Source organism: Amblyraja radiata, chromosome 13 (genome assembly GCF_010909765.2).
Source record: "Amblyraja radiata isolate CabotCenter1 chromosome 13, sAmbRad1.1.pri, whole genome shotgun sequence".
Lineage (NCBI taxonomy): Eukaryota > Metazoa > Chordata > Chondrichthyes > Rajiformes > Rajidae > Amblyraja > Amblyraja radiata.
Genome location: NC_045968.1, coordinates 31,129,122 through 31,151,840, shown reverse-complemented (window position 1 = coordinate 31,151,840; position 22,719 = coordinate 31,129,122). Strand labels below are relative to the sequence as shown.

Genomic DNA, 22,719 nt, shown 5'->3' with positions numbered 1-22,719 from the left:
ATGTCATTCTACACAGTGTTTAATACCTGTGAAATGCTGCCAGCGGAGGTGGTAGGATCAGGTATAATTATTCAGTTTAAGAGACATTTAAACTAGTGGAAAGGCACTTAAGAATACAGATCCAACACGGGTAAATGGATCAACGTGGTCATGGTAGGCCCAAAGGATTTGTTTCTGTGCTATGGAATCCAAAGGTCAGATTCACCCAGTGTGCAAACTCTGCAATTCTAACAATATTTCTTCACCATGGGACAATTAGTTTGAGAAAAACTATCCAAGAGCAAAACACAAAGAATTCTAATCAAATATTATGCAAATTATGGAAATTAAACGTACAGTAAAACTCTGATAACCCACTGCCGGTTCAGAAATCCCGCTGTTGTACCATATGGTTTAACAAGTGTCGACTCCTACAGACACCATAATACACTGGGACTCAGGCTCTCCCCTCCACACAACAGTTCCCACACTCTGTTGAAACCCTGTTTCCATGCTGCTTTCGAACTTACTGGGTTCACCGAAACATTTGCCATACTACTGACAACAAGAAGTGAATTAAAGGTTACAAGATATTAAGTGAATGACATCCAATAGTGTGGAAAATCTGCCAATTAAACATAAAGTGCTGAGCATATCAGATTAACCGAGCTTTACTGTAAATAGGTTGTCAATGTAAAGCTTACTATTTTGTTTGTAAATGTTCAATTGTAGCTTGTGACAACCACAAACCGAGCTGTTACAAATCAAGCTAAATTCTCTTACCTTTTTATACCAGTCAAATAAAGGAGTCCCGTAGAACAAGTCATCCAGATCCAAGGGCAGCAAGGTGATATTATGGATCGAAGAAAGTAAATGAAGGCCTTTAAATTTAGTCTGCTCAAGTGCTGAAATATTGCCAGAGAATTCTTTTATAAAGTAATAAACTTGCTTTCTGGAGTTTACCAGTGCAGCTGATTCAATGGCACACATAGTCAACTCTGACGGAATCAAAGTATCAGAAGTCTCCACAAACATAATTCCAGGCTCTAGGTCTGGGAGGTCGGCCCCTGCTAACATTGTCACCTCAAAGTTCTGGGCCTTATGGTTGGGAAAACTCTGCGGAAACTTGTACTGATTTGTCACGTACAAAATTAAACTGAAAACGACAAGGAGGATGATGCACAGAAACCACCGTTTTTGAATGCCAGCCCTTTCAGCCATTTTCTCATAACTCGAAGCCTCTGGTCAGTGATCACTGTGAAAAGAAAGAACGGGTTCAGAAAGAGAAAGTGGCTTCGCCCGAGACAAACGTCTTATTTCGTTAACGGCCCTCAGTAACTCATTTGTCCAGAAAATCCGTACAACTCATATGGTCAGTCACAGTAAATGGAGTTTCACTGTACCTTAATTGTTACACATGATAATAAAAGTCCACAGAAGCCATTTGGCCCACTGAGTCGATGCCCACCATCAGATACCATTTAATCTAATCCACCATTATCCCCATTTTATACTCCCCACATTACTCTCTGTTCACTCCAGATTCTACATAGTAGAGGCAATTTACAGCAGCTGATGAACCTACCCACTTACAGCAGAGGAAAAAAATGAAGCAAGAGTTGAGTATAGATTGAAAATGATATGGGCCAAATGCAGGCAAATGGGACTGTTAGCTTTTAGATAGGCATCTTGTTAAGGATGGATGAGTTTGGCCGTAAGGCCTTTTTTCTTGCTGTATAAAGCAACAACACTGTTTAGTTTAATTTAGTTTCGAGATACAGCATGGAAACATACTCTTAGGCCCACCAAGTCCACGCTGACCAGCAATCCCCGCACATTAACACTATCCTACACACATTAGGGACATTCTACAATGTTATCACGCCATTTCTCCTACAAACCTGTACGTCTTTGGAGTATGGGAGAAAATCGGAGGACCCAGGGAAAACCCATGCGGTCACGGGGTGAACATTATCCTACACATACTAGGATTGAACCCGGGTCTCTGGCGCTGTAAGGCAGCAACTATACTGCTGTACCATCGTGCCACTGTTGGTTGTAATTATAATACACTGTACCAAAGGCAGTCATCGTCCATTACAGGGCAGAGCTCTCCAGCGGATGCACCATTATCGGTTGCCTTGAGAGATGGCAAACGATGCTCTGGAGAAAGGTATATAACAGCGACAAGTTGGTGATGATTTCTGATAACAACCAACAACATCTCCAGGGGCAATGGTAAAGATGCGCCATGTAAGTTAAAAATATCTTGTCTGGGTAAAGTGAATTAGAGGCTGGAACCAAGTGAAGAGATCAGACCCTTTTTGAACAGGTGACATGGCAGGTCAGCAAGACAAGTGCGATTTTAAATTTGTACAGGCAGACATACAAACGGATGTTAACATTCAGCATTATCCCCAGAAGGCCTAAACTGGAGGATTTACGTGCAGAAAACTGGGACTCATGACAGTGGAGCCCTGCTCCATGCATCAGGACTCCAGGCCAGTGCATACATGGAGTTGACTGACTGGACAACACAAAGCGTGCACATTGATTTCTTCCCCCCTCCCCTGCTGAGAACAGAGTATTTCCTCCCACTGGTCGCTGGCCAGTCAGAGTGGTGGGGATGTTGCTGTTGGCATCCTTTCGTACAGTCTGAAGACTGGGGAGAAAACTGCAAATCACCTTCAAAAATGGCACCAAACAATAGTCAAAGATTCAACACAAGGGGAAAAAGTGAAAGATAGGTCAGAACATACCTTTTCCTGAAGTATAAATTTTCGTCAAGGCATGAGGAGTACTTGAAACAATGGCCTGGGTAAGTCTCCCCGAGTCCTGAATCAGCAGCCTACACACTCAAATCTCACGCTGACACCTATAGAAACAACAATTTAAAATAAAACAACCAAATTTAGTAATGACTGGAAAAGCACATAAAAACTCATTTGCTTCACTCATGTTCCTCAGGGGAAAAAACCCTGCTGTCTTCACCTGATCCCATTGACATGACTCGTGTTCCACCAAAATGTGGGTGGCTCTGAACTGTCCACAGAAAAGACTCACCCACCACTGAGTTATTAAAGCAGGAAAAGGATATAACCAGACCGAACACTGGAACAGTGCTTGCTTGGGCACTGCATTCAGTCATTCCCAGCCGACATGATCTCGTTGTATCCTCCTCACAAACATCTGGGACTGGTCTCCAAATTGGGAGAGCTATCCCACTGACTAATGAAGCAACAGTCTGGCATTGTCATACATGCAAAGTCAAAACAAACAGTTATGTGCCAGACTGCTCTATCACATCCCTGCATCCCTGGAGATGCCTTGGACATACCTACCAGACGAGGCAGCATGGGGGTGAACAGGCAAGAGGAAGCTGTCCTGAAAGCCTTCAACACCGATTCCATGCCTCATGAAGTCATAGATATGGTGAATGTCCACAGTCTCTTCCTCAAGGTAGGGGAGCCTCAAACTAGAGGGCGCAAGTTTAAGGAAAAAGGCAAAATATTTAAAAAGGAGGAGAATAGATAGGATAAAGGCACATAGAGTATTTTACATGGGGCAAGCCAATCAAGAATGAGAAGATATAGGTTTAAGTGGAGTGTGGAAATATTTAATAGGAACCTGAGGGTAACTTTGCCACACAGAGGGTGGTGGGTATATGGGATGAGCTGCCAGAGGAAGTAGTTGAATCAGGTGGTGTAACAACTTTTAAAAGACATTTGGAAAGGCTCAGAGGGATGTGGGCCAATGGGATTAGCTTAGATAGGGCATCAGTTACCATGGACGAGTTGGGGCAAAGGGCCTGGTTCCATGCTTTATGATTCTTATGATTCCTATGATCCAAGGGAGAATATTTCAACACTGACGGTGGTGAGTATATGGAACTTGCTGCGTGAGGAAGTGGTAGGGGGGGGATACAGTTGCAACATTTAGAAGATAATTGGACAGATAAATGGTCAGGAAGGGTCTGGAGAGACAAGAGTCAAGCACTGGCATAGACAATAGACAATAGGTGCAGGAGTTGGCCATTCGGCCCTTCAAGCCAGCACCGCCATTCAATGTGATCATGGCCAAAGATTATCGAGCAGGGCAAGATGCGCCACTCTGCGAAAAAAGCGTAGTATGACATGGGTATGACATGACGCCATTTTATTGAGCAGCAATTTACAATAATATTAATAAAATTTACAATAATATTAACTAAATATGTGAAGTGATCGGTGTATAAAACACTGTTCCCTACAACACTGATTGCACCAAAGATGATAGAGCGGATCAATCTTTGGAACGGATTCCACCAAAGATACTAGAGGAGCATTGCCCGCTGCCTCGGGAGCGCCGACCGCGGGCAGACACTTGAGCCTCTAGTATCTTTGCTTTTCCCTGCGACCTGATGTAAGAGCAGATTGTATAGTGGAGTCCGTCCCCGCTACCAAAGATGTCGCGTTTGGCATAAACAAATGGCGGCTGTGACGTTCCGTTACGTACTACACGTCAGTCCATTGGATTTCGGAGGAGTGGTCTATCTTGCTCTGCTCTATAATCTTTGATCATGGCTGTTCATCCACAATCAGTACCCCGTTCCTGCCTTCTCCCCATGTCCCCTGACTTTGCTATCTCTAAGAGCCCTATCAAGCTCTCTCTTGAAAGTATCCAGAGAACCGGCCTCCACCTAGGCAGAGAATTCCACAGACTCACAACTCTCTGTGTGAAAAAGTGTTTCCTCATCTCCATTCTAAATGCCTTACCCCTTATTCTTAAACTGTGCCCCCTGGTTGTGGACTCCCCCAACATCAGGAACATGTTTCCTGCCTCTAGCGTGTCCAAACCCTTAATAATCTTATATGTTTCAATAGGATATCCTCTCATCCTTCCAAACTCCAGAGTATACAAGCCCAGCCGCTCCATTCTCTCAGCATATGACATCCCGGCACTGAACCTTGTGAACCTACGTTGCACTCCCTCAATAGCAAGAATACCCTTCCTCAAATTAGGGGGACCAAAACTGCACACAATACTCCAGGTGTGGTCTCACTCGGGCCCTGTACAAAAATATAATTAATTTGGTTAAGCAACTTGATAAGCTCGGATGAATTGTGCCGAATGGCCCTTTTCGGTGCTGTATAGCTCTATGACTCATACGACTTTGGGTCAATATTAGGAGCGCAGATTCATTAGCTGAGATTGGATGATGGCTGGTAAACATAGACAAGGAACCCGCCTCTCGATTACTAGTCATTGTCCTTGCTCGGCTAATGAATCAGTATTCCTCACGTTGAACAACAGTTGGGGAAAAAATGACTGAAAATATAAAGGGCACACACAGTGTGGATGAGGAACCACTCAATCACAAAGATAGCTTTGGTAGTACCACCAGTGAACATGATGGGCGAGTACGTCGATGACAGCATCAGCAGAAGAGAGGACCTTACGGAGAACAAATCCAGTCTTCACAATGAAGACACCTTCCATCTTGTTGTGTAGCACTACAAATGTGCTCAACAGAAAATATAGAACAGATGTGGCAGCACAAAACTGGACATTGAAATAAAATAAATCTTCTTAAGCAATAGGGTACTTCAATCAACACAAATATACTATCTTTAAAGGTTTGCAACATAGAAACATAGAAATTAGGTGCAGGAGTAGGCCATTCGGCCCTTCGAGCCTGCACCGCCATTCAATATGATCATGGCTGATCATCCAACTCAGTATCCCGTACCTGCCTTCTCTCCATACCCTCTGATCCCCTTAGCCACAAGGGCCACATCTAACTCCCTCTTAAATATAGCCAATGAACTGGCCTCGACTACCCTCTGTGGCAGAGAGTTCCAGAGATTCACCACTCTCCGTGTGAAAAAAATTCTTCTCATCTCGGTTTTAAAGGATTTCCCCCTTATCCTTAAACTGTGACCCCTTGTCCTGGACTTCCCCAACATTGGGAGCAATCTTCCTGCATCTAGCCTGTCCAACCCCTTAAGAATTTTATAAGTTTCTATAAGATCCCCTCTCAATCTCCTAAATTCTAGAGAGTATAAACCAAGTCTATCCAGTCTTTCTTCATAAGACAGTCCTTACATCCCAGGAATCAGTCTGGTGAACCTTCTCAGCACTCCCTCTAGGGCAATAATGTCCTTCCTCAGATTTGGAGACCAAAACTGTACGCAATACTCCAGGTGTGGTCTCACCAAGACCCTGTACAACTGCAGTAGAACCTCCCTGCTCCTATACTCAAATCCTTTTGCTATGAAAGCTAACATACCATTCGCTTTCTTCACTGCCTGCTGCACCTGCATGCCTACTTTCAATGACTGGTGTACCATGACACCCAGGTCTCGCTGCATCTCCCCTTTTCCTAGTCGGCCACCATTTAGATAATAGTCTGCTTTCCTGTTTTTGCCACCAAAATGGATAACCTCACATTTATCCACATTATACTGCATCTGCCAAACATTTGCCCACTCACCCAGCCTATCCAAGTCACCTTGCAGTCTCCTAGCATCCTCCTCACAGCTAACACTGCCCCCCAGCTTAGTGTCATCCGCAAACTTGGAGATATTGCCTTCAATTCCCTCATCCAGATCATTAATATATATTGTAAATAGCTGGGGTCCCAGCACTGAGCCTTGCGGTACCCCACTAGTCACCAAAGATCTTATAGCAGAGCAAGATAGACCACTCCTCTCGAAAAATGCGTAGTATGATGTGTGTGATTGTCGAAGCCATTTTTTGAGGCATTTTATTGGGCTTCCCCCACAGTGTCATGGCGTCCTTATCTAAATCAAAGATCTTATAGCAGAGATCTTTGATCTAAATCTTCACATCACTGCTCTGCTATCAATTGTTCTAATCGTAAATCTAAACGACCAGATCTGTCATTCTTTAGGTTCCCCAATAAAAAAGAAAGGTGAGAAAATATTATTATTATTTTCAGTCGATATTCTGTCGTGAAAATGTTATTTTCCGTTCTCCCATCAATGGTCATTGGGGAAACTAGGTTTGTCGGTACATTAGAAAGTTATTAGACTTATTTTTAATAGATCTTTACTTACCATAATAATAAAGACAATTTTAACACTTCTGTACGTTTTTGGTTTTGTTCTTGTAAGGGATTGGTCTCTAAAATATGGCCCGCGGGACACATTGGGCCCAGTGACCACGAGATTTTTCGAGCTCAGATTCAAGTCCGAGAACGCGGCGGCTGTTACCCGTTATAACCCTCGAATTGTCGAGACATCACAAGCAAAGATCACAAGCCCGCCGTGAATATTATACAACTCTGCTCTATCATCTTTGGGTGCAATGGTGGGCCAGGGGGGTTCGGCGGCGGCGGCCGCAATCAAAGATACGAGAGGAGCTCTGCTCTATAATCTTTGGTCGGAATGGGACGGCTGCGCGTTATAATGTGCTATCGTTCCACTCCCTCTCCCCCTTCTCCCTGTCCCCCCTTCTCCCTCTCCCCCCTTCTCCCTCTCCCCCTTCTCCCTCTCCCCCTTCTCCCTCTCCCCCCTTCTCCCTCTCCCCCCATCTCCCTCTCCCTCTCTTCTCTCGATCTCTCTCTCCCCTCTCTTTCGATCTCTCTCTCCCCTCTCTTCTCTCGATCTCTCGCTCCCCTCTTTTCTCTCGATCTCTCTCTCCCCTCTTTTTTTTTTTTTTTTTTTTTTTTTTTCCCAAGACTTTATTCAACACATCAAATAATACAACAGATCACGTCATACACAAAACGAAATTACATTATACCAAGTGTCATTATAGTACAACATTACAATCATTATTCACAATACTCTCAACCCCTCGCGGTGACCAGCGCCCACGGAATACCTCCAAAGTCCCCGTGAACACCGCATGTTCCCTCTCCAGGGACACACGTGCACTCTCTCTCCCCTCTCTTCTCTCAATCTCTCTCTCTCTCTCTCTCTCTCCCTCTCTTCTCTCGATCTCCCTCCCTTCCCTCTCCCTCTCCCTTCCCTCTCTCCCTCCCTTACCTCTTCGTGAGAGTTGGCAGCTCTGCTATGCCTTGGGTCCAAAAGAGGATAGAAAGAAAATACTTAATGGTCTTTGTAAGAAGATTTTAATAAGCTCTTCTACATTTAAGGTAAATTGACATATTAGAGGCAAAAAGCATCTTCAATATACAGGTCTCTCCACACAACTGAAAACAATTGCATTTAAGTGATATATCATCCATTGTTCAGGCATGTAGTTATGATCATCTTTTTTCTTATTAGTTAATCCTAAATGATATCTCCTGTAATTTCAGATGTCAACAGTGGGTCCAGAATACTCGTCGACAAGATCTCCTGCACCGAACTGCAGAGTATTTGTCAAATAACTGCCGTCTTATGTACATTGTGTGAAATTGTGATTTGTTAACTGCACAAAACTAATGCAAATGGCGATATATTTATTATTGTATCTACGTTGGACATTTTGCTCTTTGGTGTCAGAACGCGGGGTGGGAGATTGCAACCTTCACGTGGTCTGCCCTGTTTCGACAAATGCAATCAACCCGGTGTGCACAGTCAAATAAGATCAAATAGAACAAGTTGTCCTACAACTTCAGGCTGTGCACGCCATACGCAAGAAGAAGAAGAAGCAGAAGTGTCAGAACGCAGTCTGAAGAAGGCTTCCGACCTGCAACGTCACCTATTCCTTTTCTCCAGAGATGCTGCCTGACCCACTGAGTAACTCCAGCATTTTGTGTCTATCTCTGTTTAGATTGGACTCGTGGGTGGAGATTGCGGCTGGTCTGGTGATCTAGACCGAGGGCCAAAGTCTCAGAATATGGGTCATGATATTTAGTAATGAGACAAGGAGCAGTTTCTTCACTCAAGGGCTGGGACTCTTGGAATTCTTGATCGCGTGAGATTGTGGAAGTCGAGTCCTTGAAAGGAGAGATATTTTTTTTCAAATACGAAGAGGATGAAGGATAATGGAGAGAATGTGGGAATAAGGTGTTGAGGTGCAGGATCAACAATAATCTTAGTGAACTTAGATGGCTTATCCTTGCTTTTATTTCTTACAGAGATACAGCGCGGAAACAGGCCCTATGGCCCACCGCGTCCGCTTTGACCAGCGATCCCCGCACACTAACACCATCCTACACACACTAGGGACAATTTACACTTATACCAAGCCTACAAACCTGTATGTCTTTGGAGTGTGGGAGGAAACCGAAGATCTCGGAGAACACCCATTCAGTCACGGGGAGAATGAACGAACTCTGTACAGACAGCACCTACTGTAAGGCAGCAACTTTACCGCTGCACCACCATGCCGCATTTAATCCACTAGGGCACTAGGTTACAATAAACTTCCTACATATTCCAGGAATGCATCTCATAAAAATGGGAGAGGTTTAAATGCATTGTAAAATCTGCTCTCAGTTTCCTAGATCAGTATTGCTCTAATGGCCTCTTTGTATCATTTTCTTTGATTTAAACCATCCATTGTTCTGCATTTAGATTTTATTTTTTCCTCTGTGGATCACAAGGCACTGTTTCAGGAGTGACTCTAATCTCCAGCGTAATTTGACAAGACAGCCAAGAGGGCAAACACAGGCAGTTCAGAGCTGCTGCCTGTATCGCATGAGAGAACAAGAATGAGACCAACTTGTTTTTTGCAGATCATCAACCCTTGACTGATGTTATCAATGCTGATGGTGACTCAAGGAGACTCAACCAGGTGGTGGTTTACAAAGGTCCATGCCCATTGTTCCTCATGGCATACCACCAGCCTCAACAGATCACCTAGTCATAGAGTCTCACAGCGTAGAAGCAGGCCCTTCAGCTCAACTTGCCCACGCTGGCCAACATGTCCCATCTACACTAGTCCCACATGCCTGCATTTGGCCCATACCCCTCTAAACCTGTCCTAACCATCAAATAACCTAACAGAACTGTCATATGAGGAAAGATTGAAAAGACTAGGCTTGTATTCACTGGAGTTTAGAAGGATGAGGGGGATTCTTATCATATTGTTTACAGTGTACTATGTTTACAGATTCTGTTGTGCTGCTGAAAGTAAGAATTTAATTGTTCTATCTGGGACAAGCTAGATGTAGGAAATTGTTCTACATGACAATAAAACACTCTTGTTAGATGCAAGGGGATCTTATAGAAACATATAAATGAATAAAAGGACTGAACAAGCTAGATACAGGAAAATGTTCCCAATGTTGGGCGAGTCCAGAACCAGGGGCCACAGTCTTAGAACAGAGGGGACGCCATTTAAGACTGAGGTGAGAAAAAACTTTTTCACCCAGAGAGTTGTGAATTTGTGAAATTCCCTGCCACAGAGGGCAGTGGAGGCCAAATCACTGGGTGGATTTAAGAGAGAGTTAGATAGATCTCTAGGGGCTAGTGGAATCAAGGGATATGGGGAGAAGGCAGGCACGGGTTATCGATTGGGGCTGATCAGCCATGATCACAATGAATGGCGGTGCTGGCTCGAAGGGCCAAATGGCCTCCTCCTGCACCTATTTTCTATGTTTCTGGAACACTCATCCAGCAATCCTCGAGCCCACCAGCTCATCCCGTAGTCAATTCATCAGTTTTTCCATAAGAACTTCCATCAGTTCTTCCAAAAGAACGACAATCAGCCACTCTCGATTACCCTCAGCCCATCAAGCAGCCCCTTAATTCACCCAGAAGTCAAGTCAAGTCAAGTTTATTTGTCACATACACATACGAGATGTGCAGTGAAATGAAAGTGGCAATGCTCGCGGACTTTTGTGCAAAAGACAAACAACCAAACAACTATAAACACAATCATAACACACATATTCTTTTACATAATAAATAATGGAAGGAAAAACATTCAGTAGAGTTAGTCCCTGGTGAGATAGGCGTTTACAGTCCGAATGGCCTCTGGGAAGAAACTCCTTCTCAACCTCTCCGTTCTCACCGTATGGCAACGGAGGCGTTTGCCTGACCGTAGCAGCTGGAACAGTCCGTTGCAGGGGTGGAAGGGGTCTCATGATATTGTTGGCTCTGGAGTTGCACCTCCTGATGTATAGTTCCTGCAGGGGGGCAAGTGAAGTTCCCATAGTGCGTTCGGCCGAACGCACTACTCTAGCACAAGTCTGAACTATTGAATGCTCACTGCATCTCTTTCCATGTCGGCAAGTTAATATCCAGCTGCATGAACCATGTGAAAAGGGAATAAATAGATGCATGTGGTGCAGTGATTTGTGCAGCACTATAGGCCTGGAGACCAAGAGGAGTTCACCATTTAACGGAGTTTGAACGGGGGGCTTGAGGCCCCCGACCAAGGAAGAACAAAAGGAAGGGACTTGAACTTTATTTCGCCTTCCATCACAGTGAGGAATGTGTAGGAGTCACTGTGGTGAATGTCCGTGTTAAAATGTGTTTTTTAGTGCTGTTGCTTTTACTTGTATGACTGACCTGGCCAATGAAATTCCTCGTATGTTGCAAAACATACTTGGCAACTAAAATCTGATTTTGAAAAGCCTTTCCCATACTCTTTCCTCTCTTTGATCTTTTTGCAGTTGACTGCCTTTCTGTACTTGTTGCAAGAGATTGTCGCGGCATCCAGCATCCTCGGAGAATGTAGAATTAAAGGCAGAGGCAATGCCAGTTTTAAAGATGGTTATTTGCCTCAAGATTGGATTATTGTATCTCCAGAACCTCCCCAGAGGCTCTGGGAGACACAAGGTTCAAGAGGGAACACAAAAAGCCTAATTAGGAAGAATATTAAGAGTAAGATTTTCAATTAAAATACTGTAATTGATGGAACCTTGCCTTTAAATTGGTTCTTGGATGAAACCCTGATGGTTCTCACATTGTCTCTTTAAATTTACTCTCCTTTTCACACGCATTAAAACACACAGCCACTGCCATTCACAGTGATACTGCCCGGCAGTCTCATAATTACACAGTCAACACAGCCACCTTGACACCCACACAAAATGATGTAAATAAAAATTGTTTTCCTTGTTTAAGAAGTTCAATTTAGAATTATTTGAAATTGTGGGGGTTGGTACAAAATACTGCTGACCCACAAATGTGTTGCTATGAGACATTCACATTTAAAAAATCCATGTCTCAAATAAAGCAAGAAGGTGCCCATGTTATTTGACCAACGTATCAGATGAATTTAAATATGTAGGTATGTATGCATTAGTTTTGCTCCTAATTCCCTTTTCCAAATCATTAATATATATGGTAAACAGTTGCGGCCCCAACACCAAGCCTTGCGGCAAAAAAATCCAGAAGATTAGTCAAACATGATTTCCCTTTCATAAATCCATGTTGACTTGGACTAATCCTTTTACTGCTATCCAAATGCCCCATTATTACATCTTTAATAATTGACTCCAGCATCTTTCACACCACCAAAGTCGGGCTAACTGGTCTGTAATTCCCCGTTTTCTCTCACGCTCCTTTCTTGAAAAGTGGGATAGCATTAGCTATCCTCCAATCCACAGGAACTGATCGTAAATCTATTGATCGTTGGAAAATGATCATATGTATAAATATATATGTATGTGTATATATGCATGTATGTGTATATATGCATGTATATGTATATGTGTGTATATATGTATGTATATATATGTTTATATGTGTGTATGTATGCATATAAATGTATCCATATGTATGTGTGCATTTGTATGTGTGCATATGTATGTGTATACGTGTGTATGTATGTATGTGTATATATGTATGTGTGTATATATGTATGTGTGTATATATGTATGTGTATATATATGTATGTGTATAAATATATATATATGCATATATTTATTATTACTATATAATTATATATACAATTGCCTTTATGGTTTATGTATATCATCTTACAAGACAAATGAATTAATAGTGATTATTTAAATCAAAGTTGCTTCTGATCCATGAGAATAAACTTTATTATCTCTAACTTGCCTCTCACACAGACACACATTCATATAAATATATAAAATATAGATACGTTAAATTTAATTTTGTGCAGTGTGTGTTAAAGCAATACAAGGGAAACTGCACAATACAATGCAAGGGAAACTACGTAAAGGAGGGGGCTGTTCCCGCAACAAGATACTCGAGGATCTTTGCTTTGGATCAATTATAGAGGAGCTCTATAATCTTTGCTTTGGATCTCAGCGGGTGGCATACCGGAAGTCGCGTGTCGCATTAAGAAATGGCGGCCGTGACGTTCCGTCACGTACTACACGTCAGTCCATTGGATTTCGGAGGAGTGGTCTATCTTGCTCTGCTATAAGATCTTTGCTAGTCACTGCCTGCCATTGTGAAAAGGACCCGTTTACTCCTACTCTTTGCTTCCTGTTTGCCAGTCAGTTCTCTATCCACATCAATACTGAACCCCCAATGCCGTGTGCTTTAAGTTTGTATACTAATCTCTTATGTGGGACCTTGTCGAAAGCCTTCTGGAAGTCCAGATACACCACATCCACTGGTTCTCCCCTATCCACGCTACTAGTTACATCCTCGAAAAATTCTATAAGATTCGTCAGACATGATTTACCTTTTGTAAATCCATGCTGACTTTGTCCAATGATTTCACCACTTTCCAAATGTGCTGCTATCCCATCTTTAATAACTGACTCTAGTAGTTTCCCCACTACCGATGTTAGACTAACTGGTCTGTAATTCCCCGTTTTTTCTCTCCTTCCCTTCTTAAAAAGTGGGGTTACGTTTGCTACCCGCCAATCCTCAGGAACTACTCCAGAATCTAAAGAGTTTTGAAAGATTATTACTAATGCATCCACTATTTCTGGAGCTACTTCCTTAAGTACTCTGGGATGCAGCCTATCTGGCCCTGGGGATTTATCGGCCTTTAATCCATTCAATTTACCCAACACCACTTCCCGGCTAACCTGGATTTCACTCAATTCCTCCAACTCCTTTGACCCGCGGTCCCCTGTTATTTCCGGCAGATTATTTATGTCTTCCTTAGTGAAGACGGAACCAAAGTAGTTATTCAATTGGTCCGCCATATCCTTGTTCCCCATGATCAACTCACCTGTTTCTGACTGCAAGGGACCTACATTTGTTTTAACTAATCTCTTTCTTTTCACATATCTATAAAAACTTTTGCAGTCAGTTTTTATGTTCCCTGCCAGTTTTCTTTCATAATCTATTTTTCCTTTCCTAATTAAGCCCTTTGTCCTCCTCTGCTGGTCTCTGAATTTCTCCCAGTCCTCCGGTATGCTGCTTTTTCTGGCTAATTTGTACGCATCATCCTTCGCTTTGATACTATCCCTGATTTCCCTTGTTATCCACAGATGTACTACCTTCCCTGATTTATTCTTTTGCCAAACTGGGATGAACAATTTTTGTAGTTCATCCATGCAGTCTTTAAATGTCTTCCATTGCATATCCACCGTCAACCCTTTTAGAATTAATTGCCAGTCAATCTTGGCCAATTCACACCTCATACCCTCAAAGTTACCTTTCTTTAAGTTCAGAGCCATTGTTTCTGAATTAACAATGTCACTCTCCATCCTAATGAAGAACTCAACCATATTATGGTCACTCTTGCCCAAGGGGGCACGTACAACAAGACTGCTAACTAAACCTTCCTCATTACTCAATACCCAGTCTAAAATAGCCTGCTCTCTCGTTGGTTCCTCTACATGTTGATTTAGATAACTATCCCGCATACATTCCAAGAAATCCTCTTCCTCAGCACCCCTGCCAATTTGATTCACCCAATCTATATGTAGATTGAAGTCACCCATTATAACGGTTTTGCCTTTGTCGCACGCATTTCTAATTTCCTGTTTGATACCATCTCCAACTTCACTACTACTGTTAGGTGGCCTGTACACAACACCCACCAGCGTTTTCTGCCCCTTAGTGTTTCGCAGCTCTACCCATACCGATTCCACATCCTCCAAACTAATGTCCTTCCTTTCGATTGCGTTAATCTCCTCTCTAACCAGCAACGCTACCCCACCTCCTTTTCCTTTCTCTCTATCCCTCCTGAATATTGAATATCCCTGGATGTTCAGCTCCCAGCCTTGGTCACCCTGGAGCCATGTCTCCGTGATCCCAACTATATCATAGTCATTAATAGCTATCTGCACATTCAACTCATCCACCTTATTACGAATGCTCCTTGCATTGAGACACAAAGCCTTCAGGCTTGTTTTTACAACACTCTTACCCCTTATACAATTAAGTTGAAAAGTGGCCCTTTTTGATTTTTGCCCTGGTTTTGTCTGCCTGCCACTTTTACTTTTCACTTTGCTACCTATTGCTTCTACTCTCATTTTACACCCCTCTGTCTCTACACTCACACATTTAAGAAACCCTTTCCCTTTAACTCCATCCTCCACTATCCCATTCGACACCCCACCCCCCTTATTCAGTTTAAAACCACCCGTGTAGCAGTGGCAAACCTGCCTGCCAGAATGCTGGTCCCACACCTGTTAAGATGCAATCCGTCCCTTTTGTACAGTTCCCCCTTACCCCAAAACAGATCCCAGTGATCTAAGAATCTAAATCCCTGCCCCGTGCACCAGTTCCTCAGCCACACGTTCAGGTCCCGTATCTCCCTGTTCCTGCTCTCGCCAGCACGAGGAACTGGAAGCAAACCGGAGATAACAACCCTGGAGGTCCTGCTTTTCAGCATTTTTCCGAGCTCTCTAAAGTCTCGCTGCAGAATATTCATCCCCTTCTTTCCGACATCGTTTGTGCCGACATGCACTACCACTTCCGGATGTTCACCTTCGCCCTTGAGGATTTTCTGCACTCTGTCCGTGACATCCTGGATCCTGGCACCAGGAAGGCAGCACACCATCCTCGCATCCCGTCTGTTGCCGCAGAAACCCCTGTCCGTACCTCTCACAATGGAGTCTCCCACTACAATGGCGTTGCCTGCCTTAGGCCTTTTTGGTTTTGGCTCAACAGCCCTATTCGCATCACAAGCCAGTCCGCCGCCCAGTGTAAACACCTCTTCTGTCCCGACAGCTTCTAAGTGGGTGAACCCGTTCACAAGAGGTACAACACCCGGGGACGTTGGCATTCCATGCTTCCCTCCCGTTCTCACTGTCTCCCACCTTCTCTCTTCCAGTACCTTAGGTGTAACAATCGTACTGTAGGACTTGTCGAGGAACGACTCAGTTTCTCGGACGAACCGGAGGTCATCCACTTGCTTCTCAAGTTCCCCAACACGGCCCTTCAGGAGCTCTACCTGGATGCACTTCTCGCATTTGTAGCAGCCAGAGGCACCAGCGGTGTCCTTGACCTCCCACATACTGCAAGCATCGCACTGAATCAGCTTGCCTGACATCTCCTTCTTTCGTCTCTACCTCTCAAGCGTATTGCGTGGTCTCCTCTCCTCAGCCTCCTCGCCAAAGACTCACACTTTTCTCACAGGGCACTTCCCTCGCAAGGCCGCTCACTCACTGCCGCTCGCTAAGAGCAGTCTTGCTTAAATTGACTGATAAATTGCCTGATTTACCAATTTACAAACCAAATTCCTCAGTTTTCAACTGTTTTCCTGGCACTGACTCACTTCTCTCCTCCCACTTGGGCTAGAGCCAATCAGTCGTATCTCTTGCTAAGCTCCTGCTGCTGTTGCTCCCAAATCTACAGCAGTTCTGAGTAAAGTCTGCCTGTCCTTGGCCTCTACTTTAACTGTTTTCACTTCTCTCCTCCCACTTGGGCTAGAGCCAATCAGTTGTATCTCTTGCTAATCTCCTGCTGCTGTTGCTCCCAAACCTACAGCAGTTCTGAGTCAACATGAGTACATTTCCAGATTATGACTAATGAGATTCTACACTAAGGAATATGTAAATACTAGAAGTGCAGAATATTGCAACTAACTTGGTAACGTGGGTTGGAAGGGAGGAGGAAGAGAATGGTTATTAAAGAGGTTATTCCCCGATTGACTGATCGTGACAAATGGTGCTCCCAGAGATGTGAAGTGTCGGTTTCATATTTTCTTCATGTAAACCACTGTCTTGAATGCAGGAATACAGAGGTGTCCATCGAAGTTTGAAAATTGAACTCAAGGAACAGTTATGTTTTGGGCAGGAGCAGATGTTACAAAGAAGATTACGCTGTGTAAGATGTTGTCCACTTTGAATCAGCGTAAGAAAAATAAAATCAACTTAATAGGTAGAAATAAATAGATAATAAACTGGCAAAATGTAACACTCTTGTTCATGAAAAGAGACAGTATGGAAGAAGGAAAGGCTAATATCTGTCATTAGGAATATGTTATGACATCAGAGTGGGGCAGAAGGTGGTACTGCTACCCTACCATTCCAGTGACCCGGGTGTGATTCTGACCTCTGCCGCTACTTGTTTGCCATTTGCTCATTCTCTCTGTCCGCTTGGGTTTCCCCCAGGTTTCCCCCCACATCACAATGATATGGTAGACTGTAACATTTTCCCTGTATGGGTAGGTGGTAGGTGAATCAGGATGGATTTGATGGATAGATGAAAAAGAATGGTTGCAGAAGTTATGGCCACTGCCTTACAGCTCCAATGATCAGCATTCACTCTTCACCTTGTGCTGTCTGTGTGGAGTTGCATGTTCTATCCGTGACCATGCGGGTATCTGAGCTGAATGAATAGCGGAGCAGATCCTTGGGATTGTAAGGTTTACTGCTGATCCTATTTATGTTCTTCTCATAAGGAATACAAAAGTGGTAGTAGAGTTTTGTGGAGACTTGGTCTCTTGGGCACTGAATAGAATAGAACACTCAACCTAGCCACAGGCAATACCTTGTTCCTTGGTGGAAAAACAACACTAGGTTACAAGCACAGTACCAGAACCAAAAGATTAAATTCTGAAAACCTATTTAAAGTAACTGCTGGAATCTGGAGCAAAAGATAAAATGTTGGAAAAATTCAAACAAGTTAAGCAAAATTTGTGGAGGTAATGGATGGCTGATGTTTCTGGTTGAAATAATGGTTCAGGACTAAAGGTTTGAGAGGAGGACAACAGCCTCCTCTTGAACATCAAAAAAACTAAGGAGCTGATCGTGGACTTTAGGAGGGCACATCATCCGAGGACGTACACACCATTGAGGATAAATGGGGATACTGTGGATAGGGTGAGCTGTTTTAAATATCTGGGAGTCCACATCTCTGAGGATATGACATGGACATCACACGCCGCAGCACTCGTGAGTAAGGCAAGGCAGCGCCTTTACCACCTCAGGCAATTGAGGAGATTCAGAGTGTCTCCGAGGATCCTCCAGTGCTTCTACTCAGCGGCTGTGGAAAGCATCTTGTCCGGAAATATTACCATCTGGTTTGGGAATTGCTCTGCCCAGGACAAGAAGGCTCTGCAGAGAGTAGTGCGTTCGGCCGAACGCACTATGGGAACTTCACTCGCTCCCCTGCAGGAACTATACATCAGGAGGTGCAACTCCAGAGCCAATAAAATCATAGAAGACCCCTTCCACCCCTGCAACGGACTGTTCCAGCTGCTACGGTCAGGCAAACGCCTCCGTTGCCATGCTGTGAGAACGGAGAGGTTGAGGAGTTTCTTCCCAGAGGCCATTAGGACTGTAAACTCCTATCTCACCAGGGACTAACATTTAATATACCACTCTACTGCTTTTTTATAAAGTGCTGTTTTTTTCCATTTTCCGTCCGCCCACAATATTTAATATGTAAAATAATATGTGATTGTGTTCCATTCTGTTTGTGGTTTGTTTGGTTGTTTGTTTCTTTGTCTTTTTGCACAAAGTCCGCGAGCATTGCCACTTTTCATTTCACTGCACATCTCGTATGTGTCTGTGACGAATAGACTTGACTTGAAGGTGTAGAGGGGTGATAGCTTGTATATGATACTGAGAGGGAGGGGGCGAGATAAAGACGGGTAGGCGATACCCATTTTTTAGGAGCAACAGCCTTCTTGAACTTCCGATACATGCTATCACAACTCCTCCCATTCAAATATCAAATTGTCTGCCCTTGGTCTCTACAGCCAGGATGAGGCCAAACGCAGACTGGAAGAAAACCACCTCGTATTCCACTTCGACAGCTTCAAACCAATGTTATTTGATCGCTAAATTTTCCAGATTATAGTAACCCCCTTCAACCTCTTCCCTTATACTCCCGCTATTTGCCCTCCCCTCCCCCCCCCCCCCCCCCCCAGGTTCTCTCTCCCTCTTTCATCCCTTCCCCCCTCATTACATAGACATCACCCTCACCCTCCAGGTTCCATCTAACAATTATCCCTCCTTTATCTGTTTCCATCTATCACCTACTAGCCCCCCTCTCACTTCTACACAATGGTCTTCCCTCTGTGCCTATTATCTGGTCCTGTGATAGGGTCTCAACCCAAAACTTCAACCATCCTTTGCCACCACAGATGCTACATGTCTCGCTGAGTTCTTCCAGCAGTTTATTTTCTGTTTTGGAACTGGTTTTAATCTGCTTTGTTCAAGCTCACTAGGGCTAGAGAAACAACAAATAGAGGGCACAGTTTTAAGGTGAGAGGGCAAACTTTTTAAAGGGCACCTGAAGGGCAACTTTTTCCACACCTTCTATCAAGGTGGTACAAGCGGCCAGAGAAAATGATTGAAGCAGGTACAGGAACAGTGTTTTCAAAGGTATGGTGCTCTTAAAAAAAAAAGCATCATCTACCAGAAACAACCAGTCAAAAAATTATAATATCTACCAGATGAATGGAAAGGTTTAGATGGTTGAAAGACAGGAAAAGGTAAGTAAGTCTAGCTTGGTTAGGCATCATGGTCAGCCTGGATGGTTGTGCAAAAACCATGCTGTAATACTCTATGACACAGCTGGAGAGTTACCGACATTGCCAAGTAGCTGCTTTTGTTACAATGTTGCCATAGACATGGCTGGTGCATGAACACAACTCTTCAGCCCAAAACTGTGTGGAGTGAATCAACTTGTCTGAAAGACTGGTAGGATCCTGAAGAGACCGCGATGGTTCTTTCAGTCAGATGGAAGTTTCTTGGATCCTCTTCCATTATCGGGCATTTACACTTCCCCGCCCCCTTAACTCTACTTCACAACTGGACATGGTAGTATTGATGGTACGGTAGCATGTTGATTCCATTAATCAGGGGCCATTAGAAACAGAAGAATTGCATTCTAACCCAATCTCTAACCTGGTATCCATTGCAATCAAGGCGAGAAAGCAATGCTGTTTCAATGTGCGGAGGGGGAATGGCAGGGCAATATGCTGTGTCACCGCAGGGAAGCTGAAAGCCCCACGGCAGGCACGGAACTCACTATCAAAACATGGAGGGGACAAGGGGACACAATTTTTTGGCGGCCGCGCGCGCATGCGCACACTCACACACACATGCGCGAGGCTTCGGAGGCTCAATCCAGCGCTAAATGCAGCTCAACTCTGCCTGTCTCGCCGGGTTAACTACAGCCCTGACTGGACTGACGGGACACCAGGGCTGCTTCTCCGCACTGGCCATATTTCCCGCAAGCCCAGGCAGGTTAACCTGGTGGGACAGACAGAGTTAAGCTGGGTTTAGCGCTGCTTCTCTGCGCTGGCTGTGGGCCTGGGGGTACAGATCGCGTCTGACTCCCGACCTCTCTGGCCACCCGTGGGGGGGGGGCACTCGGGTACGGACGGGACAGCGCCGTAGACCCGGCCAGGGTCGATCCTGGCTGCGGATGAGGCGCAGGTCTGTGCCACGTCTCTCTCCTCCAATCACCGTGCTCTATCCTCAGTCCCACCCTCCCCTGCCCCCCCCCACTCCTCCCTCCTCCAATCATCACGCTGAATCATCATGTCCCGCCCTCATTGCCTGCTGACCAACATCTCTCTCGTCCAATCGGCGCCCTCGATCAGCAGTCTCACCTGCACTGTCTCGCGGAAAGCGGAGATATTAAAATCCGGACAAAAACTTGGGGGGGATGTCCCCACCTCTCAAAACATGGGGGGGACGTGTCCCCTCTGGCACCCCCGGGTTTTCCCACCCTGCCCCAAGGTGCTGAAAGAGGTAGCTTTAGAGATTGTGGAGGCATTAGTAATGATCTTTCAAGAATAACTAGAGACAGGAGTGGTTCCAGACGATTGATAAATTGCAAATATTACTCCGCTGTTCAAGAAGGGGGTGAAGCAGAAGAGTGGATACTATAGGCCGATTAGCCTGACTTCAGTGGTTGGTAAGATTTTAGTCCATTATAAAGGATGTGGTTTCTGAGTACTTAGAAGTTCTTGATAAAATAGGCCAAAGGCAGCATGGCTTTGTGGAGATCTTGCCTGACAAATCTGTTAGAATTCTTTGAGGAATAGCAGCATAGAAAAAGGAGAGTCCATGTATGTGGTTTACCTAGATTTTCAGAAAGCCTTTGATAAGGTGCCACACAAGAGGCATCTTATCAAAGGCACAATTCCAACAGTCTTTAAATTTGTCTAAAATACCATCGTTGCTGGATGAATAATAGGTGTCAAGAGTGCAGGAGGGAGGTTGAAAACCTGATTGAACGGTGCTCACAATGTCAGCAAGACAAAGGCTGATAGTTGACTTTAGAAGGGGAAGTCAAGAATCCACGAACCTGTCCTCATTGATGGGTTGTTGGAAGACGGAGTCAACAACTGCAAGTTCCTGGGTGTGCATATCTCTGATGATCTGTATAGGCAGGGGCCATGTCCAGTCCTGAATCTATTCAGCGTCGTCCACTGCTTCCTTGGGAGATTGGTGCCAGGGACCGGTAGGGTGGGGTCTGACACCAGATGTTTATTTGGGACGTCCTTGGACTCCCATTCCTTTTTCCAAGCTGATTGGATGGTGAAATCAGCTGGTGGTGGGTTCTTCCAAATTGGTGGTCTAGATGGAAGTCGAGCAGTGGGTGGGTTGAAGATGTCCATGTGAATTGGCAGGTGAGGGGAGTTTTTGGTCTTTTGGAGCATCCTTTGAGTGAGGACTATTCGCCGGATGTGTGGAGGGGCTATGTTGGATAGGACAGGGAGCCAGGGGAGTGGTGTTGAGCGGATTGTTCCTGTGATGATCCTCATTGTTGAGTTCAATTGGGTGTCCACATGGTGTGTGTGGGATGACCTGGACCAAACAGGGGCACAATATTCGGCTGAAGAAAATGCAAGGGCTAGTGCTGAAATGCGCAGTGTGGGGGCTGCTGCCCCCCACTTTGAGCCAGCGCTGAATAGATTCAGGACTGGACACGGCCCCTGCTTGGTCAGCCTTCACAAATGGGGCAGCAGTCCAACCCCACGGTGTGCTTGTGGAGAGCAGCAAACAATGCAACACATCATTGAAGCATGCCCTCAACAAAGACTCAAAGGAGGACTTGTCACCCTTCATACAGCAGATCAAGAGGCAACTGCTTGGCTAAAGGACTTTGCATTCGCTAAATAAAATAAAAATTAATGCAATCAGTGCCTCCACTCCCTATGAAGAGTGAGGAGATCCTCTTGTCAACTTTTACAGATGTATGGAAGAGATCATATTTACTGGTTACATCACTGTCTGGTTCGGCAACACAGAAATGAAGGGGATTACAAAGAGTGGTGAACACTGCCTGGTCTATCATGGGTACTGACCTCCCCACCACCTCAAAAAGGTAGTCAGTATCATCAATGACCCGCACCACCTTGGCCATGCTTTCATTTCACTCCTACATGATGAAGAAGGCACTTCTACATCATGAATCTAGATTGCAAAAACAACTTTAGAAGATTCCATTTTAATAACTCCGGATAAAGGTGTCCCATCATCGAAGTAAAAAGACAGAGTGAACAAGGTACTTATAGAGTCATAGTCACAGAATGATACAGTGT

At 44.5% G+C, this 22,719-nt stretch overlaps 1 protein-coding gene across 10 annotated transcripts in view; it reads right to left on the bottom strand.

The window, feature by feature from the left end:
- LOC116979812 (lactosylceramide 4-alpha-galactosyltransferase-like) overlaps positions 1 to 22,719 on the bottom strand; it is a 49,512-nt gene that overhangs the window by 5,853 nt on the left and 20,940 nt on the right. For 4 of the 10 annotated variants that reach the window (XM_033031655.1, XM_033031663.1, XM_033031662.1 and 1 more), the window contains exons 2-3: positions 2,739 to 2,854; positions 763 to 1,234 (exon numbers count right to left, since the gene is read on the bottom strand). In XM_033031655.1, the coding sequence (XP_032887546.1) occupies positions 763 to 1,200 (438 nt within the window). In that variant the 5' untranslated portion in view covers positions 1,201 to 1,234; positions 2,739 to 2,854. Of the gene's footprint in view, positions 1 to 762; positions 1,235 to 2,738; positions 2,855 to 3,316; positions 3,455 to 21,479; positions 21,538 to 22,719 lie in introns of those variants that run through there. The other 6 variants (XM_033031656.1, XM_033031657.1, XM_033031658.1 and 3 more) reach the window with 3 other exon arrangements.